Genomic DNA, 17,484 nt, shown 5'->3' on the forward strand with positions numbered 1-17,484 from the left:
CTCTACCAATTTACCACCACCTGAAAGGGCACAGTGGAGGCAAAGGGGCATGTGCTCTACACAGGTAGATCCCTATCTGTGCAGTACAGGCATGTGGCTAGTATCACTGATTAATAGTTTGTTTTGGACCGGTACCACACAAAAAAAGGCTATATTCACAAGCATTACACCATAGCCTATACTCATTAATAGGCACTGACTGTCTCATTATTATTACCACATTTGCACACTGTATGTCGATTTTTCTACTGTATTATTGATTGTATGTTTGTTTAGTCCATGTGTAACTCTGTGTTGTTCTATGTGTCGAACTGCTTTGCTTTCTCTTGGCCAGGTCGCAGTTGCAAATGAGAACGTGTTCTCAACTAGCCTACCTGGTTAAATAAAATTAATTAAAATAAATAAAATAAAAAATAAAATGAATCGATGACGAACATTCATTTTTGGGCCGACCACAAAATAGTGATGAGTAAAATTGGAAGATCGTGCACAGTTTCATAGGCCTTCCATCTCAAAGTCAACCACCACCCTGTGCTGCTTGCTCCTGCCTGTCACTGACTCCTGCGTCTTGAGGTTTCACACCCCACAGAGTGACAGCCATGGAGCTCCACTTCAATTATCCTTCGGTAAAGGAACCATACAGCTTTGGTGTCTGTCTCTTTCCTTAGTAGCCTACAATTGAAGATGTTGGCACACTTAGCTGTCGTTTCTCAAGGGATTTTCCTCCAGTCTCTTTTCCTTCTTTAAAAAACAAGTACTTTCGGAGGTTGGGGCTGCAATGCTCTGACAATGTGCAAAACACACCATCAGAAATGCGTTCAGGTCGACGAACCCTAATTCCTGATGTGGAACTCTTGCGTCCTCTGCTGACAGATAATGGAAATACCGGAAGTGGAATCGATTACTCTTTGATCAACAGCAGAAAGTCATGCCTGGTTGACATTTTCGACGCTCCGCAGTGGACGTCAGAACCAGAGCGACAGTGAGCTGTATGGATAGTTAAAGGCATGTAATTTGATTCAAATATGGAAAAAAAGAGGTTTAATATCAACCTAGACGACTCTGCCTTCACAAAAGAAAGAGCCCCGGTAAGTAAAATCGCTAATGAATGAGTTAGTTAATCACCAGTTATGTTTCAAGGGTGTAGGCTAACTAACTATTCAATTCAGAGGGGCTTTATAGGCATGGGAAACATATGTAACATTGCCAAAACAAGTGAAGGGAATGTGCACAAGTGAAATAAACAATACACATGTACAGTAAACATCACAGAAGTTCCAAAAGAACAAAGACATTACAAATGTCATTCGGTGTATATATATATATATATATATATATATATATATATATATATATATATATATATATATATATATATACACGGTGTTATAACTATGTACAAGTGGTTCAAGTACAAAAAAGGGACTATCCTAGTCTTGTTAGCGATCTAGCTAAGTTAGTAGTGCTGACCAAAGCTACAGTAGAGATATTTGGTGTCCTGAAACACTCTGGAAACGGGTCTATTTTCTGTCCAGATAGTTTTATTTGGTTGCAGACAGACAACCGGTCCCTCAAACCTCTAGTCTTTTTGACATTAGTAAAGTAAAGTCAGCTCGCTAAATTACTAAGACGTAACGTTAATTGTTATTGTAGTTACACCTACAAGGAAGGCTGAAGGTAGCAAGTGGTTGAAAAATAGTTTTCCCGTTGTGGGGTTTTGGACCTCGATACAATATTCATAACTTTCCATCTTGGCTTTCAATGTAGAGCATTGCAATTACACATTGCATATGTCACATGTTGGAGAACTGCATGGGCACATGGTTAACAAAGCCACCCACCTGGGTTCTCTTGCAGGTGAAACCCCTGTTCCAGCCCTCCTCTAAGGCATGCCAGAGTGCATCATCATCATCATCATCATCAACCACCTCTGAGACCAAAGCTCAGCCTGCACCCCCGTCATCTGCTGGCCAACCACTATCCTACGCAGAGTTCATTGTCCAGAGCAAAGGCCATGCACCTCAGCGAGTCCCCTCAGCTCCACAGAGAGTGGAGCTGTCCAGGGCTGCTGCAGGAACGGGGACAGGGATAGATACAGACACTGGTAGTTTGAAGCAGGGTCCCAGTCAAGGAGCACAAGGTGGGCCTGATGTGACGTCGTCGTCGTCCTCTGTGGGGTGTGAGAGGCCTCGGGCCCAGGGGACAAAGGATCCGGGGTCTGGTGGAGAGGGAGAGGAGGGGCAGAGGGCTGGGACTGAGCAGAAGCAGGGGGAGGGTCAAGGGTCAGAGGGCAGCAACATCCTAAGTCATCCTAAACCAGTGGGGTCTGGTAATAGTATCATAGTCAGCCCCAGACAGGTAAGAGTGATGGATGTAACAGTCTTACCAACATAATAATTGAGTTTAATGTCTTTGTTCAGAGAGACCTTTACCAATAACTGTGGAAAGCTTTGAAGTGTTGTCTTACTAATTCATCTCCACACCTTGGTTGTTATTGTGCAGAGAGGAAACCCCATTCTGAAATTTGTGAGGAGTGTGCCTTGGGAGTTTGGAGACGTGGTCCCTGACTATGTCCTGGGACAGACGACCTGCGCTCTCTTCCTCAGGTCTCTGTGTGTGTGATGTGGCCTTTTCTGTTCCACTGAAACCTGTTATACATGCTCACCTCTCACCTAGTTAGTGAGTAGCCGCTAGCCACTTCTGGTCTTTTCTTGTTGTTTTATTCTGTGAACCTTTACACCTTCACGTAAATGTTGCTATGCTATGTTATGCTATGCTATGTTATGCTATGTTATGCTATGTTATGCTATGTTATGTTATGCAATGCTATGCTATGTTATGCTATGTTATGCTATGTTATGCTATGTTATGCTATGTTATGCTATGTTATGCTATGTTATGCTATGCTATGCTATGTTATGTAATGCTATGTTATGCTATGTTATGCTATGCTATGTTATGCAATGCTATGTTATGCAATGCTATGCTATATTATGTTATGCTATGTTATGCTATGTTATGCTATGCTATGTAACGACTTCTCTGGAACCAACAATGGTGACATTTGCTAGTCATGTTCGAATGGAAGAGGTTCTCATAGTATCTCCCTCTTGTATTTGTGTCCGCGCTTGTTGGTGTTGTCCTGGCCTGTTGGTATTGTCCTGATCTGTTGGTGTTGTCCTGATCTGTTGGTGTTGTCCTGGCCTGTTGGTGTTGTCCTGGCCTGTTGGTGTTGTCCTGGCCTGTTGGTGTTGTCCTGGCCTGTTGGTGTTGTCCTGGCCTGTTGGTGTTGTCCTGGCCTGTTGGTGTTGTCCTGACCTGTTGGTGTTGTCTCTGTTGTACTGTTCTTGCTCCTTGTTGGACCGGCAGTCTGAGGTACCACAACCTCAACCCCAACTACATTCACGACCGTCTCAAACTGTTGGGCCAGACCTTCACCCTCAGGGTTCTACTGGTGTTAGTTGATGTGGTGAGACTAGAAAATAGTTTTTTTTCTCCTCATTTATTGATGAATTTAATTAGAGGTCATGATTATAGTGTAAAAGTACTTTTATACTGATCATTTTTCAGTTTACACATTGCAGATTTCCCTAATACCCCACCCTCTCCCGTCCCCACCCTCTCCCGTCCCCACCCTCTCCCGTCCGCACCCTCTCCCGTCCGCACCCTCTCCCGTCCGCACCCTCTCCCGTCCGCACCCTCTCCCGTCCCCACCCTCTCCCGTCCCCACCCTCTCCCGTCCTCTCCCGTCCCCACCCTCTCCCGTCTCCCCACCCTCTCCCACCCTCTCCCGTCTCCCCACCCTCTCCCGTCTCCCCACCCTCTCCCGTCTCCCCACCCTCTCCCGACTCCCCACCCTCTCCCGTCTCCCAACCCTCTCCCGTCCCCACCCTCTCCCGTCTCCCCACCCTCTCCCGTCTCCCCACCCTCTCCCGTCCCCACCCTCTCCCGTCCCCACTCTCTCCCGTCCCCACCCCCTCCCGTCCCCACCCTCTTCCGTCCCCACTCTCTCCCGTCCCCACTCTCTCCCGTCCCCACCCCCTCCCGTCCCCACCCTCTCCCGTCCCCACTCTCTCCCGTCCCCACTCTCTCCCGTCCCCACTCTCTCCCGTCTCCCCACTCTCTCCCGTCTCCCCACTCTCTCCCGTCCCCACTCTCTCCCGTCCCCACCCTCTCCCGTCCCCACCCCCTCCCGTCCCCACCCTCTCCCGTCCCCACTCTCTCCCGTCCCCACTCTCTCTCCCGTCCCCACTCTCTCCCGTCCCCACTCTCTCCCGTCCCCACCCTCTCCCTTCTCCCCACCCTCTCCCGTCCCCACTCTCTCCCGTCCCCACCCTCTCCCGTCCCCACTCTCTCCCGTCCCCACTCTCTCCCGTCCCCACTCTCTCCCTTCTCCCCACTCTCTCCCTTCTCCCCACTCTCTCCCGTCCCCACTCTCTCCCGTCCCCACTCTCTCCCGTCCCCACCCTCTCCCGTCCCCACTCTCTCCCTTCTCCCCCACTCTCTCCCTTCTCCCCACTCTCTCCCTTCTCCCCACTCTCTCCCGTCCCCACCCTCTCCCGTCCCCACCCTCTCCCGTCCCCACTCTCTCCCTTCTCCCCACTCTCTCCCTTCTCCCCACTCTCTCCCGTCCCCACCCTCTCCCGTCTCCACCCTCTCCCGTCCCCACCCTCTCCCGTCCCCACCCTCTCCCGTCCCCACCCTCTCCCGTCCCCACCCCCTCCCGTCCCCACTCTCCCCCGTCTCCCCACCCTCTCCCGTCCCCACCCTCTCCCGTCCCCACCCTCTCCCGTCCCCACCCTCTCCCGTCCCCACTCTCTCCCGTCCCCACTCTCTCCCGTCTCCCCTCTCTCTCCCGTCCCCACTCTCTCCCGTCTCCCCACTCTCTCCCGTCCCCACTCTCTCCCGTCCCCACTCTCTCCCGTCCCCACTCTCTCCCGTCTCCCCACCCTCTCCCGTCCCCACTCTCTCCCGTCCCCACTCTCTCCCGTCCCCACCCTCTCCCTTCTCCACCCTCTCCCTTCTCCCCACTCTCTCCCTTCTCCCCACTCTCTCCCTTCTCCCCACTCTCTCCCTTCTCCCCACTCTCTCCCGTCCCCACCCTCTCCCGTCCCCACCCTCTCCCCCGTCCCCACTCTCTCCCGTCCCCACTCTCTCCCGTCCCCACCCTCTCCCTTCTCCACCCTCTCCCTTCTCCCCACTCTCTCCCTTCTCCCCACTCTCTCCCTTCTCCCCACTCTCTCCCTTCTCCCCACTCTCTCCCTTCTCCCCACTCTCTCCCTTCTCCCCACTCTCTCCCGTCCCCACCCTCTCCCGTCCCCACTCTCTCCCTTCTCCCCACTCTCTCCCGTCCCCACTCTCTCCCGTCCCCACCCTCTCCCGTCCCCACTCTCTCCCTTCTCCCCACTCTCTCCCGTCCCCACCCTCTCCCGTCCCCACCCTCTCCCCCCCGTCCCCACCCTCTCCCGTCCCCACCCCCCTCCCGTCCCCACTCTCTCCCGTCCCCACCCCCTCCCGTCCCCACCCCCTCCCGTCCCCACCCCCCTCTCCCCACTCTCTCCCCCCACCCTCTCCCGTCCCCACCCTCTCCCGTCCCCACCCTCTCCCGTCCCCACTCTCTCCCGTCCCCACTCTCTCCCGTCCCCACTCTCTCCCGTCCCCACTCTCTCCCGTCCCCACTCTCTCCCGTCCCCACCCTCTCCCGTCCCCACTCTCTCCCGTCCCCACTCTCTCCCGTCTCCCCACTCTCTCCCGTCTCCCCACTCTCTCCCGTCCCCCACTCTCTCCCGTCCCCACTCTCTCCCGTCTCCCCACTCTCTCCCGTCCCCACCCTCTCCCTGGTGGTGTTTTGCAGAAAGACCCTCACCATTCTCTGAAAGAGCTGGCTCGTATCTGCATCATGGCTGACTGCACTCTCATCCTGGCCTGGAGGTAACCCTCTCACCCCTGGCCTGGAGGTAACCCTCTCACCCCTGGCCTGGAGGTAACCCTCTCACCCCTGGCCTGGAGGTAACCCTCTCACCCCTGGCCTGGAGGTAACCCTCTCACCCCTGGCCTGGAGGTAACCCTCTCACCCCTGGCCTGGAGGTAACCCTCTCACCCCTGGCGGTAACCCTCTCACCCCTGGCGGTAACCCTCTCACCCCTGGAGGTAACCCTCTCACCCCTGGAGGTAACCCTCTCACCCCTGGTCTGGCGGTAACCCTCTCACCCCTGGTGGTAACCCTCTCACCCCTGGTGGTAACCCTCTCACCCCTGGAGGTAACCCTCTCATCCCTGGTGGTAACCCTCTCACCCCTGGCCTGGTGGTAACCCTCTCACCCCTGGCCTGGTGGTAACCCTCTCACCCTGGCCTGGAGGTAACCCTCTCACCCCTGGTCTGGCGGTAACCCTCTCATCTCTGGTCTGGAGGTAACCCTCTCACCCCTGGCGGTAACCCTCTCACCCCTGGCCTGGCGGTAACCCTCTCACCCCTGGTCTGGCGGTAAACCTCTCACCCCTGGTCTGGCGGTAACCCTCTCACCCCTGGCGGTAACCCTCTCACCCCTGGAGGTAACCCTCTCACCCCTGGAGGTAACCCTCTCACCCCTGGCGGTAACCCTCTCACCCCTGGTCTGGCGGTAACCCTCTCACCCCTGGTCTGGCGGTAACCCTCTCACCCCTGGCGGTAACCCTCTCACCCCTGGAGGTAACCCTCTCACCCCTGGCCTGGTGGTAACCCTCTCACCCCTGGAGGTAACCCTCTCATCTCTGGTCTGGCGGTAACCCTCTCACCCCTGGCCTGGCGGTAACCCTCTCACCCCTGGCCTGGTGGTAACCCTCTCACCCCTGGCCTGGTGGTAACCCTCTCACCCCTGGCCTGGTGGTAACCCTCTCACCCCTGGTGGTAACCCTCTCATCCCTGGCCTGGAGGTAACCCTCTCACCCCTGGCCTTGCGGGAACCCTCTCACCCCTGGAGGTAACCCTCTCACCCCTGGCCTTGCGGGAACCCTCTCACCCCTGGTGGTAACCCTCTCACCCCTGGAGGTAACCCTCTCACCCCTGGCCTTGCGGGAACCCTCTCACCCCTGGCCTGGTGGTAACCCTCTCACCCCTGGCCTGGCGGTAACCCTCTCACCCCTGGCCTGGCGGTAACCCTCTCACCCCTGGCCTGGTGGTAACCCTCTCACCCCTGGAGGTAACCCTCTCACCCCTGGCCTGGTGGTAACCCTCTCACCCCTGGTGGTAACCCTCTCACCCCTGGCCTTGCGGGAACCCTCTCACCCCTGGCCTTGTGGGAACCCTCTCACCCCTGGCCTTGTGGGAACCCTCTCACCCCTGGAGGTAACCCTCTCACCCCTGGGCTGGTGGTAACCCTCTCACCCCTGGCCTTGCGGGAACCCTCTCACCCCTGGAGGTAACCCTCTCACCCCTGGCCTTGCGGGAACCCTCTCACCCCTGGCCTTGCGGGAACCCTCTCACCCCTGGAGGTAACCCTCTCACCCCTGGAGGTAACCCTCTCACCCCTGGAGGTAACCCTCTCACCCCTGGTCTGGAGGTAACCCTCTCACCCCTGGTCTGGAGGGAACCCTCTCACCCCTGGCCTTGCGGGAACCCTCTCACCCCTGGAGGTAACCCTCTCACCCCTGGCCTTGCGGGAACCCTCTCACCCCTGGAGGTAACCCTCTCACCCCTGGAGGGAACCCTCTCACCCCTGGAGGTAACCCTCTCACCCCTGGCCTTGCGGGAACCCTCTCACCCCTGGCCTTGCGGGAACCCTCTCACCCCTGGCCTTGCGGGAACCCTCTCACCCCTGGAGGTAACCCTCTCACCCCTGGAGGTAACCCTCTCACCCCTGGAGGTAACCCTCTCACCCCTGGAGGTAACCCTCTCACCCCTGGAGGTAACCCTCTCACCCCTGGTCTGGAGGTAACCCTCTCACCCCTGGTCTGGAGGTAACCCTCTCACCCCTGGTCTGGAGGGAACCCTCTCACCCCTGGCCTTGCGGGAACCCTCTCACCCCTGGCCTTGCGGGAACCCTCTCACCCCTGGAGGTAACCCTCTCACCCCTGGAGGTAACCCTCTCACCCCTGGCCTTGCGGGAACCCTCTCACCCCTGGTCTGGAGGGAACCCTCTCACCCCTGGCCTTGCGGGAACCCTCTCACCCCTGGAGGTAACCCTCTCACCCCTGGAGGTAACCCTCTCACCCCTGGCCTTGCGCGAACCCTCTCACCCCTGGAGGTAACCCTCTCACCCCTGGAGGGAACCCTCTCACCCCTGGAGGTAACCCTCTCACCCCTGGCCTTGCGGGAACCCTCTCACCCCTGGCCTTGCGGGAACCCTCTCACCCCTGGAGGTAACCCTCTCACCCCTGGAGGTAACCCTCTCACCCCTGGAGGTAACCCTCTCACCCCTGGAGGTAACCCTCTCACCCCTGGTCTGGAGGTAACCCTCTCACCCCTGGTCTGGAGGTAACCCTCTCACCCCTGGTCTGGAGGTAACCCTCTCACCCCTGGTCTGGAGGGAACCCTCTCACCCCTGGCCTTGCGGGAACCCTCTCACCCCTGGAGGTAACCCTCTCACCCCTGGAGGTAACCCTCTCACCCCTGGCCTTGCGGGAACCCTCTCACCCCTGGAGGTAACCCTCTCACCCCTGGAGGGAACCCTCTCACCCCTGGAGGTAACCCTCTCACCCCTGGTCTGGCGGGAACCCTCTCACCCCTGGCCTTGCGGGAACCCTCTCCATTCCTGGCCTTGCGGGAACCCTCTCCATTCCTGGCCTTGCGGGAACCCTCTCACCCCTGGCCTTGCGGGAACCCTCTCACCCCTGGCCTTGCGGGAACCCTCTCACCCCTGGCCTTGCGGGAACCCTCTCCATTCCTTACTATGTAATGACAATGTTTGAGAGTGAAGATTTTAAGTTGGAACTTATTTTTTGTTAACAGTCCAGAGGAGGCGGGGCGTTACCTGGAGACGTACAAGTCCTATGAGAAGAAACCAGCTGATCTGCTGAAGGAACATGTGGAGAAAGACTACCTGTCGAAGGTCTGAGCCATTATGGGCACTAACCAACAGTCATATTAATACACTGAACAAAAAATATAAACGCAAAATGTAAAGTGTTGGTCCCATGTTTCATGAGCTGAAGTAAAATTTCCCAGAAATGTTCCTCATGCTCAAAAATCGCATTTCTCCTCAATGTTGTGCACGAACGTGTTTACATCCCTGTCAGTGATAATTTCTCCTTTGCCAAGATAAGCCATCTACCTATGTGACAGGTGTGGCATATCAAGAAGCTGAGTAGACAGCATGATTATTACACAGGTGCACCTTGTGCTGGGGGACAATAAAAGGCCACTCTAAAATGTGCAGTTTTGTCACACAACACAATATAGATTAAGGGATTGTGCAATTGGCATGCTGACTGCAGGAATGTCCACCAGAGCTGTTGCCAGATAATTTAATGTTAATTTCTCAACCATAAGCCGCCACCGACATCGTTTCGAAGAATTTGGCAGTACGTCCAACTGGCCTCACAACCACAGACCATGTGTAACCACGACAACCCAGGACCTCCACATCCTGCTTCTTCACCTGCGTAAACGCATGAGACCAGCAACCCCGGACAGCTGATGAAACTGTGGGTTTGCACAGCCAAAGAATTTCTGCACAAATCTCAGGGAAGCTCATCTGTGCGCTCGTCATCTTCACCAGGGTCTTGTTCTAACCGTAGTTTGGCGTCGTAACCAATTTCAGTGGGCAAATGCTCACTTTTGCTGGGCACTGGAGAAGTGGGCTTTTCACAGATGAATCCCAGTTTCATCTTTAGAGGGGAGATTGCAGACAAGCGTGTATGGCATTGTGGATGGATTGCATGGATGGCATTATGGAGTTGTGTGGGCGAACTGACTGTGAACAGAGTGCCCCATGGTGTGGTTATGGTATGGGGCAGAGGCATAAGCTACGGACAACGAACACAATTGCATTTTTTACGATGGAAATTTGAATGCGCATAGATAACCGATAACACCCGTTTTTTAAATAAACATGCCGCCCGTTTATTATGTTTGGGATGCTCTGGATCGACTTGTTCGACAGCGTGTTCCAGTTCAATATTAATATTATAAAACCAATATTCCAGCTAGGAGAGACAACTAACAACCTGATCCAACTATATGTGAAGGAGTTGTTGCACGGCATGAGGCGGTGGTCGCACCAGATACTGACTGGTTTTCAGAATTATTATTATTATTATATAATTATTATTATTATTATATAATTATTATTATTATTATATAATTATTATTATTATTATATAATTATTATTATTATTATATAATTATTATTATTATTATATAATTATTATTATTATTATATAATTATTATTATTATTATATATAATTATTATTATTATTATATAATTATTATTATTATTATATATAATTATTAATATTATTATATATAATTATTATTATTATTATAATTATTATTATTATTATATAATTATTATATATTATTATTATTATATAATTATTATTATTATTATATAATTATTATTATTATTATATAATTATTATTATTATTATATAATTATTATTATTATTATATAATTATAGATTATTATTATATGTATCTATTCCTAATTCCCACTGGATGTCATAAGGTGAATGCACCAATTTGTAAGTCGCTCTGGATAAGAGCGTTTGCTAAATGACTTAAATGTAAATGTAAATGTAGTCATGTGACAAACACGGATTAGGGCCTAATTTAATTTATTTATTCAATTATTTCAATTGACTGATTTCCTTTCATAGGAACTGTAACTCAGTAACATCTTAGCAGTGTGTTGTTTTTACAGGTGACGGACTGTCTGACCACTGTGAAGTCTGTCAACAAGACTAACTCGATCACTCTGCTGTCAACCTTCTCTGTAAGAGGCTTTCATTATATATTGAAATGAACCGTGCTGATGTACTCAAATGAATTGTCTTGAGTTGAGCTGAGAGATGGTATTTTTTCTCAGTCCTTAGAGGGGATCATCACTGCAACTAAAGAGGACCTGGTTCTCTGTCCTGGACTGGGACCACAGAAGGTGAGCAGGAAGGATGGGTGGAGGGGTGGAGGGATGGGTAGAGGGGTGGAGGGATGGGTGGAGGGGTAGAGGGGTGGAGGGGTAGAGGGGTGGAGGGGTAGAGGGGTGGAGGGATGGGTGGAGGGATGGTAGAGGGGTAGAGGGATGGGTAGAGGGATGGGTAGAGGGATGGGTAGAGGGATGGAGGGATGGGTGGAGGGGGGTGGAGGGATGGGTGGAGGGGTAGAGGGATGGGTGGAGGGGTAGAGGGATGGGTGGAGGGGTAGAGGGATGGGTAGATGGAGGGAGAGATAGGTGGAGGATGGGGGGTGTTTGACAGAAAGATAGGGAATAGTGTTCCCTTGAATTTTAAAATATGACCTTCAACATTTTAATTATTATAATTCAGTGTGATTATTTCCAAACGTTGATGGTTATTTCAAGGAAAATATATCCTCGAACGGTGTCAGTTTTCCTTAGTTAGTCTCCTTGCATTATTGAGTGGTGTGTGTGTTTGCTGTGTCCTACAGGCCAGACGTCTCTATGACGTGCTACACCAGCCCTTCCTCAAGGCCAAGAAGAAAGACAGCTGACCCACAGACAGTCCTTACTACTCTACTGTGGACCTTTCTCCTCAGCAGGGAACTGGCTTCCATAAGGGCTCACTATCCTAAGGACTGTTTCAACTGTATTGTTGTTGTTTTTTTTGTTGCATTTGTATAAAAATAAAACACGAGAAAATAGATCTTGTGTCAATAAATGTTAGAATCACCTTTGGCAGTGATTACAGCTGTGAGTCTGTCTGGGTAACTCTACACCTGGATTGTACAATATATTTTTTTGTTCTTTTTTAAAATTCTTCATCTCTGTCAAATTGGTTGTTGATCATTGCTAGACGGCCATTTTCAGGTCTTGCCATAGATTTTATAGCAGATTTAAGTCAAAACTGTAATTCGGCCACTCGAACGTTCTCTGTCTTCTTGGTAAGCAACTCCAGTGTAGATTTGGTCTTGTGTTTTAGGTTATTGTCCTGCTGAAAGGTGAATTCATCTCCCAGTGTCTGGTGGAAAGCAGACTAAACCAGACCTGTGGTTAGCTCCAGTCTGTTTTTAGTTGAGTTTTTTTTTATCCTGAAAAACTACCCAGTTAATGAATACAAGCATACCCATAACATGATGCAGCCACCACTATTAGGGATGCAAACTAGTCACCTTTCAGTGAAATTCGCCGTTTTGAATCCAAAATAGGTGACCTAAGTGATTCGTGTAGATCTGATGAGAAAAGTTTGGGAGGGGGGGGGGGCTTTAGATGACTACTTTGGAGCAATATTGGCTGTATCCTACGGTCAGCCAATCGTTCACATAACAACAGAATGCAGCATGTGCCTGAAGAGAGAAAATACAACCAATGTAATAGTTAACAGCATCAGCGTGCACTCTGGAAAGAGAGTAGAATGGCAATTTGGCAGTTATTAATTTACAACAGCATGTCTCCTGAATGATATCGACGAGGTAGGTGAGAGGCTTGACCGCGGAGACAAGGTGATGAAGCATACTTTATGAGCTGTAACCGAAAAACAACTGGCATTTGGAAAGTTTGAGGTGAGGGAGAATGTGTGGTGGAACCAGTATTGTTAGCATTAAGTGTCTTACTAGCTCAATCAAATTATCTATTAGCTAGCCAGAGAAATGTTGAGCAACATTAGCCAACTTAACTGACCAAATATAATTTATGGTGTGAAAATTAACTGCCTAATAAAGTCAGACAGCTAATGATTGTAACCTAACCTTAGCCAGCAGCATACCACTGCTGGCTTGCTTCTGAAACTAAGCAGGGTTGGTCCCTGGATGGGAGACCAGATGCTGCTGGAAGTGGTGTTGGAGGTCCAGTAGGAGTCACTATTTCCTCTGGTCTAAAACATATCCTAATGCCCCAGGACACTGCCCTGTGTAGGGTGCTGTCTTTCAGATAGGATGTTAAACAGGTGGCCTGACTGATGTCATTAAAGATCCCATGGCACTTATTGTAAGAGTAGGGGTGTTAATTGGCTAAATTCCCAATCTGGCCCTCAAACCATCATGGTCACCTAATATTCCCAGGTTTACAATTGGCTCATTCATCCCCCTCCTCTCCCCTGTAACTATTCCCCAGGTTGTTGAGGTAAATGAGAACAAGTTCTCAGTCAACTTACCTGGTAAAATAACAGATAAATAAAATAACACATTTGCAATAGTGTTAACTGGTAATGTTATACGACTCCTTGCCGTTATAACGTGTTAGTTGCTGACTGGACTGCAATCTGTGAAATGTTAACTAGCTAATGAACTAATGTTTTCCCAAAGGTTATCATGCTCCGCTGGCACATTGTAGAACAGATGTCCACAGGCAGAAAGTGTACCATTTTAGGTAGCCTAGTGGTTAGAGTGTAGGGACGGCAGGTAGCCTAGTGGTTAGAGTGTAGAGGCGGCAGGGTAGCCTAGTGGTTAGAGTGTAGGGGCTGCAGGTATCCTAGTGGTTAGAGTGTAGAGGCGGCAGGGTAGCCTAGTGGTTAGAGTGTAGAGACGGCAGGGTATCCTAGTAGTTAGAGCGTTGTGCCAGTAACCGAAAAGTTGCTGGATCGAATCCCTGAGCTGACAAGCTAAAAATGTAGTGTATTGTTTTTTTTCTCAAGACTTGAGTGTCATTTGCAGTTTTTTTATATTAGCCACTTATTTTACACACAGAGATCATGTGATCATGTGTATCATGTGACTTGTTGTTTAATTAGTTCAAACCTGCATTTCCCCCTAGCAGGGATTTTTTGGCCTCCTATCACAGCCATTAAACTCAAACTCTTTTAAAGTCACCATTGGCCTTATGAACAGTTTCCTTCCTCTCCGGCAACTGAGTTAGGAAGGACGCCTGTATCTTTGTAATGGATAGGTCTATTGATACACCATCCAAAGTGTAATAACTTCACCATGCTCAAAGGGATATTCAATGTATTTTATTTTTAAAAAAAATGTATCCACCAATAGTTGCCCTTCTTTGTGAGGCTTTGGAAAACCTCCCTAGTCTTTGTGGGATAGTCTATGTTTTAAATGCACTGTTTGACTGAGGGACCCTACAGAGAAATATATGTGTGGGGTGTTTACCATGATTCTTTTTCATTACTATTATTGCACACAGTGAGTCCATGCAATTTATTATGGGACTTGTTAAGGAAATGTTTACTCCTGAATGTATTTAGGCTTTTGCTGTAACAAAGGGGTTAAATACTTATTAACTCAAGACATTTCAGCATTTAATTTTAACATTTAAAAAAAACATAATTCCACTTTGACATTATGGGGTATTGTGTGTAAGTCAGTGAAAATTGAATCCATTGTTTATTCAGGCTGTTTATTCAGGCTGTAACACAACAACATGTGGAACAAGTAATGGGTTTTGAATTCTTTCTGAAGGCATCAACAGCTATTTGTTTCAATTCAATCCAGGGTTCAACTAAAAATAGACAATACATAGAGGCTTAGGCTTTCAAGTATTGATTGATTTCAAATGTAATCTTCAAGTTAATCATTAATGTTGAATTCACGTCTCCATTTCAACCAAAAATCTAAATTTAAAGAATAGGACTAAATCAAAATCGCACTTTATTTAAAATGCATTTAAGATTAGATTAAGTCCTTCAATTCACGTCATCATGTATCCAACATATCAATGATTAATGCGGAGCTATATACAGGTGGTACCAGTACCAGGTCAATGTGGAGCTATATACAGGTGGTACCAGTACCAGGTCAATGTGGAGCTATATACAGGAAGTACCAGTACCAGGTCAATGTGGAGCTATATACAGGAAGTACCAGTACCAGGTCAATGTGGAGCTATATACAGGTGGTACCAGTACCAGGTCAATGTGGAGCTATATACAGGAAGTACCAGTACCAGGTCAATGTGGAGCTATATACAGGAAGTACCAGTACCAGGTCAATGTGGAGCTATATACAGGTGGTACCAGTACCAGGTCAATGTGGAGCTATATACAGGAAGTACCAGTACCAGGTCAATGTGGAGCTATATACAGGAAGTACCAGGTCAATGCGGAGCTATATACAGGAAGTACCAGTACCAGGTCAATGTGGAGCTATATACAGGTGGTACCAGTACCAGGTCAATGTGGAGCTATATACAGGAAGTACCAGGTCAATGCGGAGCTATATACAGGAAGTACCAGTACCAGGTCAATGTGGAGCTATATACAGGAAGTACCAGGTCAATGCGGAGCTATATACAGGAAGTACCAGTACCAGGTCAATGTGGAGCTATATACAGGTGGTACCAGTACCAGGTCAATGTGGAGCTATATACAGGAAGTACCAGGTCAATGCGGAGCTATATACAGGAAGTACCAGTACCAGGTCAATGTGGAGCTATATACAGGAAGTACCAGGTCAATGCGGAGCTATATACAGGAAGTACCAGTACCAGGTCAATGTGGAGCTATATACAGGAAGTACCAGTACCAGGTCAATGTGGAGCTATATACAGGAAGTACCAGTACCAGGTCAATGTGGAGCTATATACAGGAAGTACCAGGTCAATGCGGAGCTATATACAGGAAGTACCAGTACCAGGTCAATGTGGAGCTATATACAGGAAGTACCAGGTCAATGCGGAGCTATATACAGGAAGTACCAGTACCAGGTCAATGTGGAGCTATATACAGGAAGTACCAGGTCAATGCAGAGCTATATACAGGAAGTACCAGTACCAGGTCAATGTGGAGCTATATACAGGTGGTACCAGTACCAGGTCAATGCGGAGCTATAAACAGGTGGTACCAGTACCAGGTCAATGTAGAGCTATATACAGGTGGTACTAGTACCAGGTCAATGTGGAGCTATATACAGGAAGTACCAGTACCAGGTCAATGTGGAGCTATATACAGGAAGTACCAGTACCAGGTCAATGTGGAGCTATATACAGGTGGTACCAGTACCAGGTCAATGTGGAGCTATATACAGGAAGTACCAGTACCAGGTCAATGTGGAGCTATATACAGGAAGTACCAGGTCAATGTGGAGCTATATACAGGAAGTACCAGGTCAATGTGGAGCTATATACAGGAAGTACCAGTACCAGGTCAATGTGGAGCTATATACAGGAAGTAACAGGTCAATGTGGAGCTATTTACAGGAAGTACCAGGTCAATGTGGAGCTATATACAGGAAGTACCAGGTCAATGTGGAGCTATATACAGGTGGTACCAGTACCAGGTCAATGTGGAGCTATATACAGGAAGTACCAGTACCAGGTCAATGTGGAGCTATATACAGGAAGTACCAGTACCAGGTCAATGTGGAGCTATATACAGGTGGTACCAGTACCAGGTCAATGTGGAGCTATATACAGGAAGTACCAGTACCAGGTCAATGTGGAGCTATATACAGGAAGTACCAGGTCAATGTGGAGCTATATACAGGAAGTACCAGGTCAATGTGGAGCTATATACAGGAAGTACCAGTACCAGGTCAATGTGGAGCTATATACAGGAAGTACCAGGTCAATGTGGAGCTATTTACAGGAAGTACCAGGTCAATGTGGAGCTATATACAGGAAGTACCAGGTCAATGCGGAGCTATATACAGGAAGTACCAGGTCAATGTGGAGATATATACAGGTGGTACCAGTGCCAGGTCAATGTGGAGCTATATACAGGAAGTGCCAGGTCAATGTGGAGCTATATACAGGAAGTACCAGGTCAATGTGGAGCTATATACAGGAAGTACCAGGTCAATGTGGAGCTATATACAGGTGGTACCAGTGCCAGGTCAATGTGGAGCTATATACAGGAAGTACCAGGTCAATGTGGAGCTATATACAGGTGGTACCAGTACCAGGTCAATGTGGAGCTATATACAGGGGGTACCGGTACCAGGTCAATGTGGAGCTATATACAGGAAGTACCAGATCAATGTGGAGCTATATACAGGTGGTACCAGTACCAGGTCAACGTGGAGCTATATACAGGAAGTACCAGATCAATGTGGAGCTATATACAGGAAGTACCAGGTCAATGTGGAGCTATATACAGGAAGTACCAAATCAATGTGGAGATATATACAGGTGGTACCAGTGCCAGGTCAATGTGGAGCTATATACAGGAAGTACCAGGTCAATGTGGAGCTATATACAGGAAGTACCAGGTCAATGTGGAGCTTTATACAGGAAGTACCAGGTCAATGTGGAGCTATATACAGGTGGTACCAGTGCCAGGTCAATGTGGAGCTATATACAGGAAGTACCAGGTCAATGTGGAGCTATATACAGGAAGTACCAGATCAATGTGGAGCTATATACAGGTGGTACCAGGTCAATGTGGAGCTATATACAGGAAGTACCAGATCAATGTTGAGCTATATACAGGTGGTACCAGGTCAATGTGGAGCTA

At 49.3% G+C, this 17,484-nt stretch overlaps 1 protein-coding gene across 1 annotated transcript; it reads left to right on the forward strand.

Annotated features, from left to right (window-relative positions):
• The first annotated feature begins 939 nt into the window (after positions 1-939).
• Positions 940-11,794, forward strand: ercc1 (excision repair cross-complementation group 1). Its single transcript, XM_046342434.1, has 9 exons — positions 940-1,088; positions 1,858-2,358; positions 2,503-2,606; positions 3,370-3,469; positions 5,855-5,931; positions 8,926-9,025; positions 10,839-10,910; positions 11,004-11,072; positions 11,582-11,794. Exons 1-9 carry the CDS (start codon positions 1,026-1,028, stop codon positions 11,642-11,644), a joined length of 1,149 nt encoding a protein of 382 aa, XP_046198390.1. The 5' UTR covers positions 940-1,025; the 3' UTR covers positions 11,645-11,794.
• The last annotated feature ends 5,690 nt before the right edge of the window (positions 11,795-17,484 follow it).

This window comes from Oncorhynchus gorbuscha, linkage group LG01, assembly GCF_021184085.1.
Source record: "Oncorhynchus gorbuscha isolate QuinsamMale2020 ecotype Even-year linkage group LG01, OgorEven_v1.0, whole genome shotgun sequence".
Lineage (NCBI taxonomy): Eukaryota > Metazoa > Chordata > Actinopteri > Salmoniformes > Salmonidae > Oncorhynchus > Oncorhynchus gorbuscha.

Coding starts and splice junctions, on each gene's coding strand:
- ercc1 (XM_046342434.1), top strand. CDS start 1,026: ATGGAAAAAAAGAGGTTTAATATCAACCTAGACGACTCTGCCTTCACA. Junction 2,359..2,502: donor TCATAGTCAGCCCCAGACAG/GTAAGAGTGATG, acceptor GTTATTGTGCAG/AGAGGAAACCCCATTCTGAA. Junction 9,026..10,838: donor AGAAAGACTACCTGTCGAAG/GTCTGAGCCATT, acceptor TTGTTTTTACAG/GTGACGGACTGTCTGACCAC.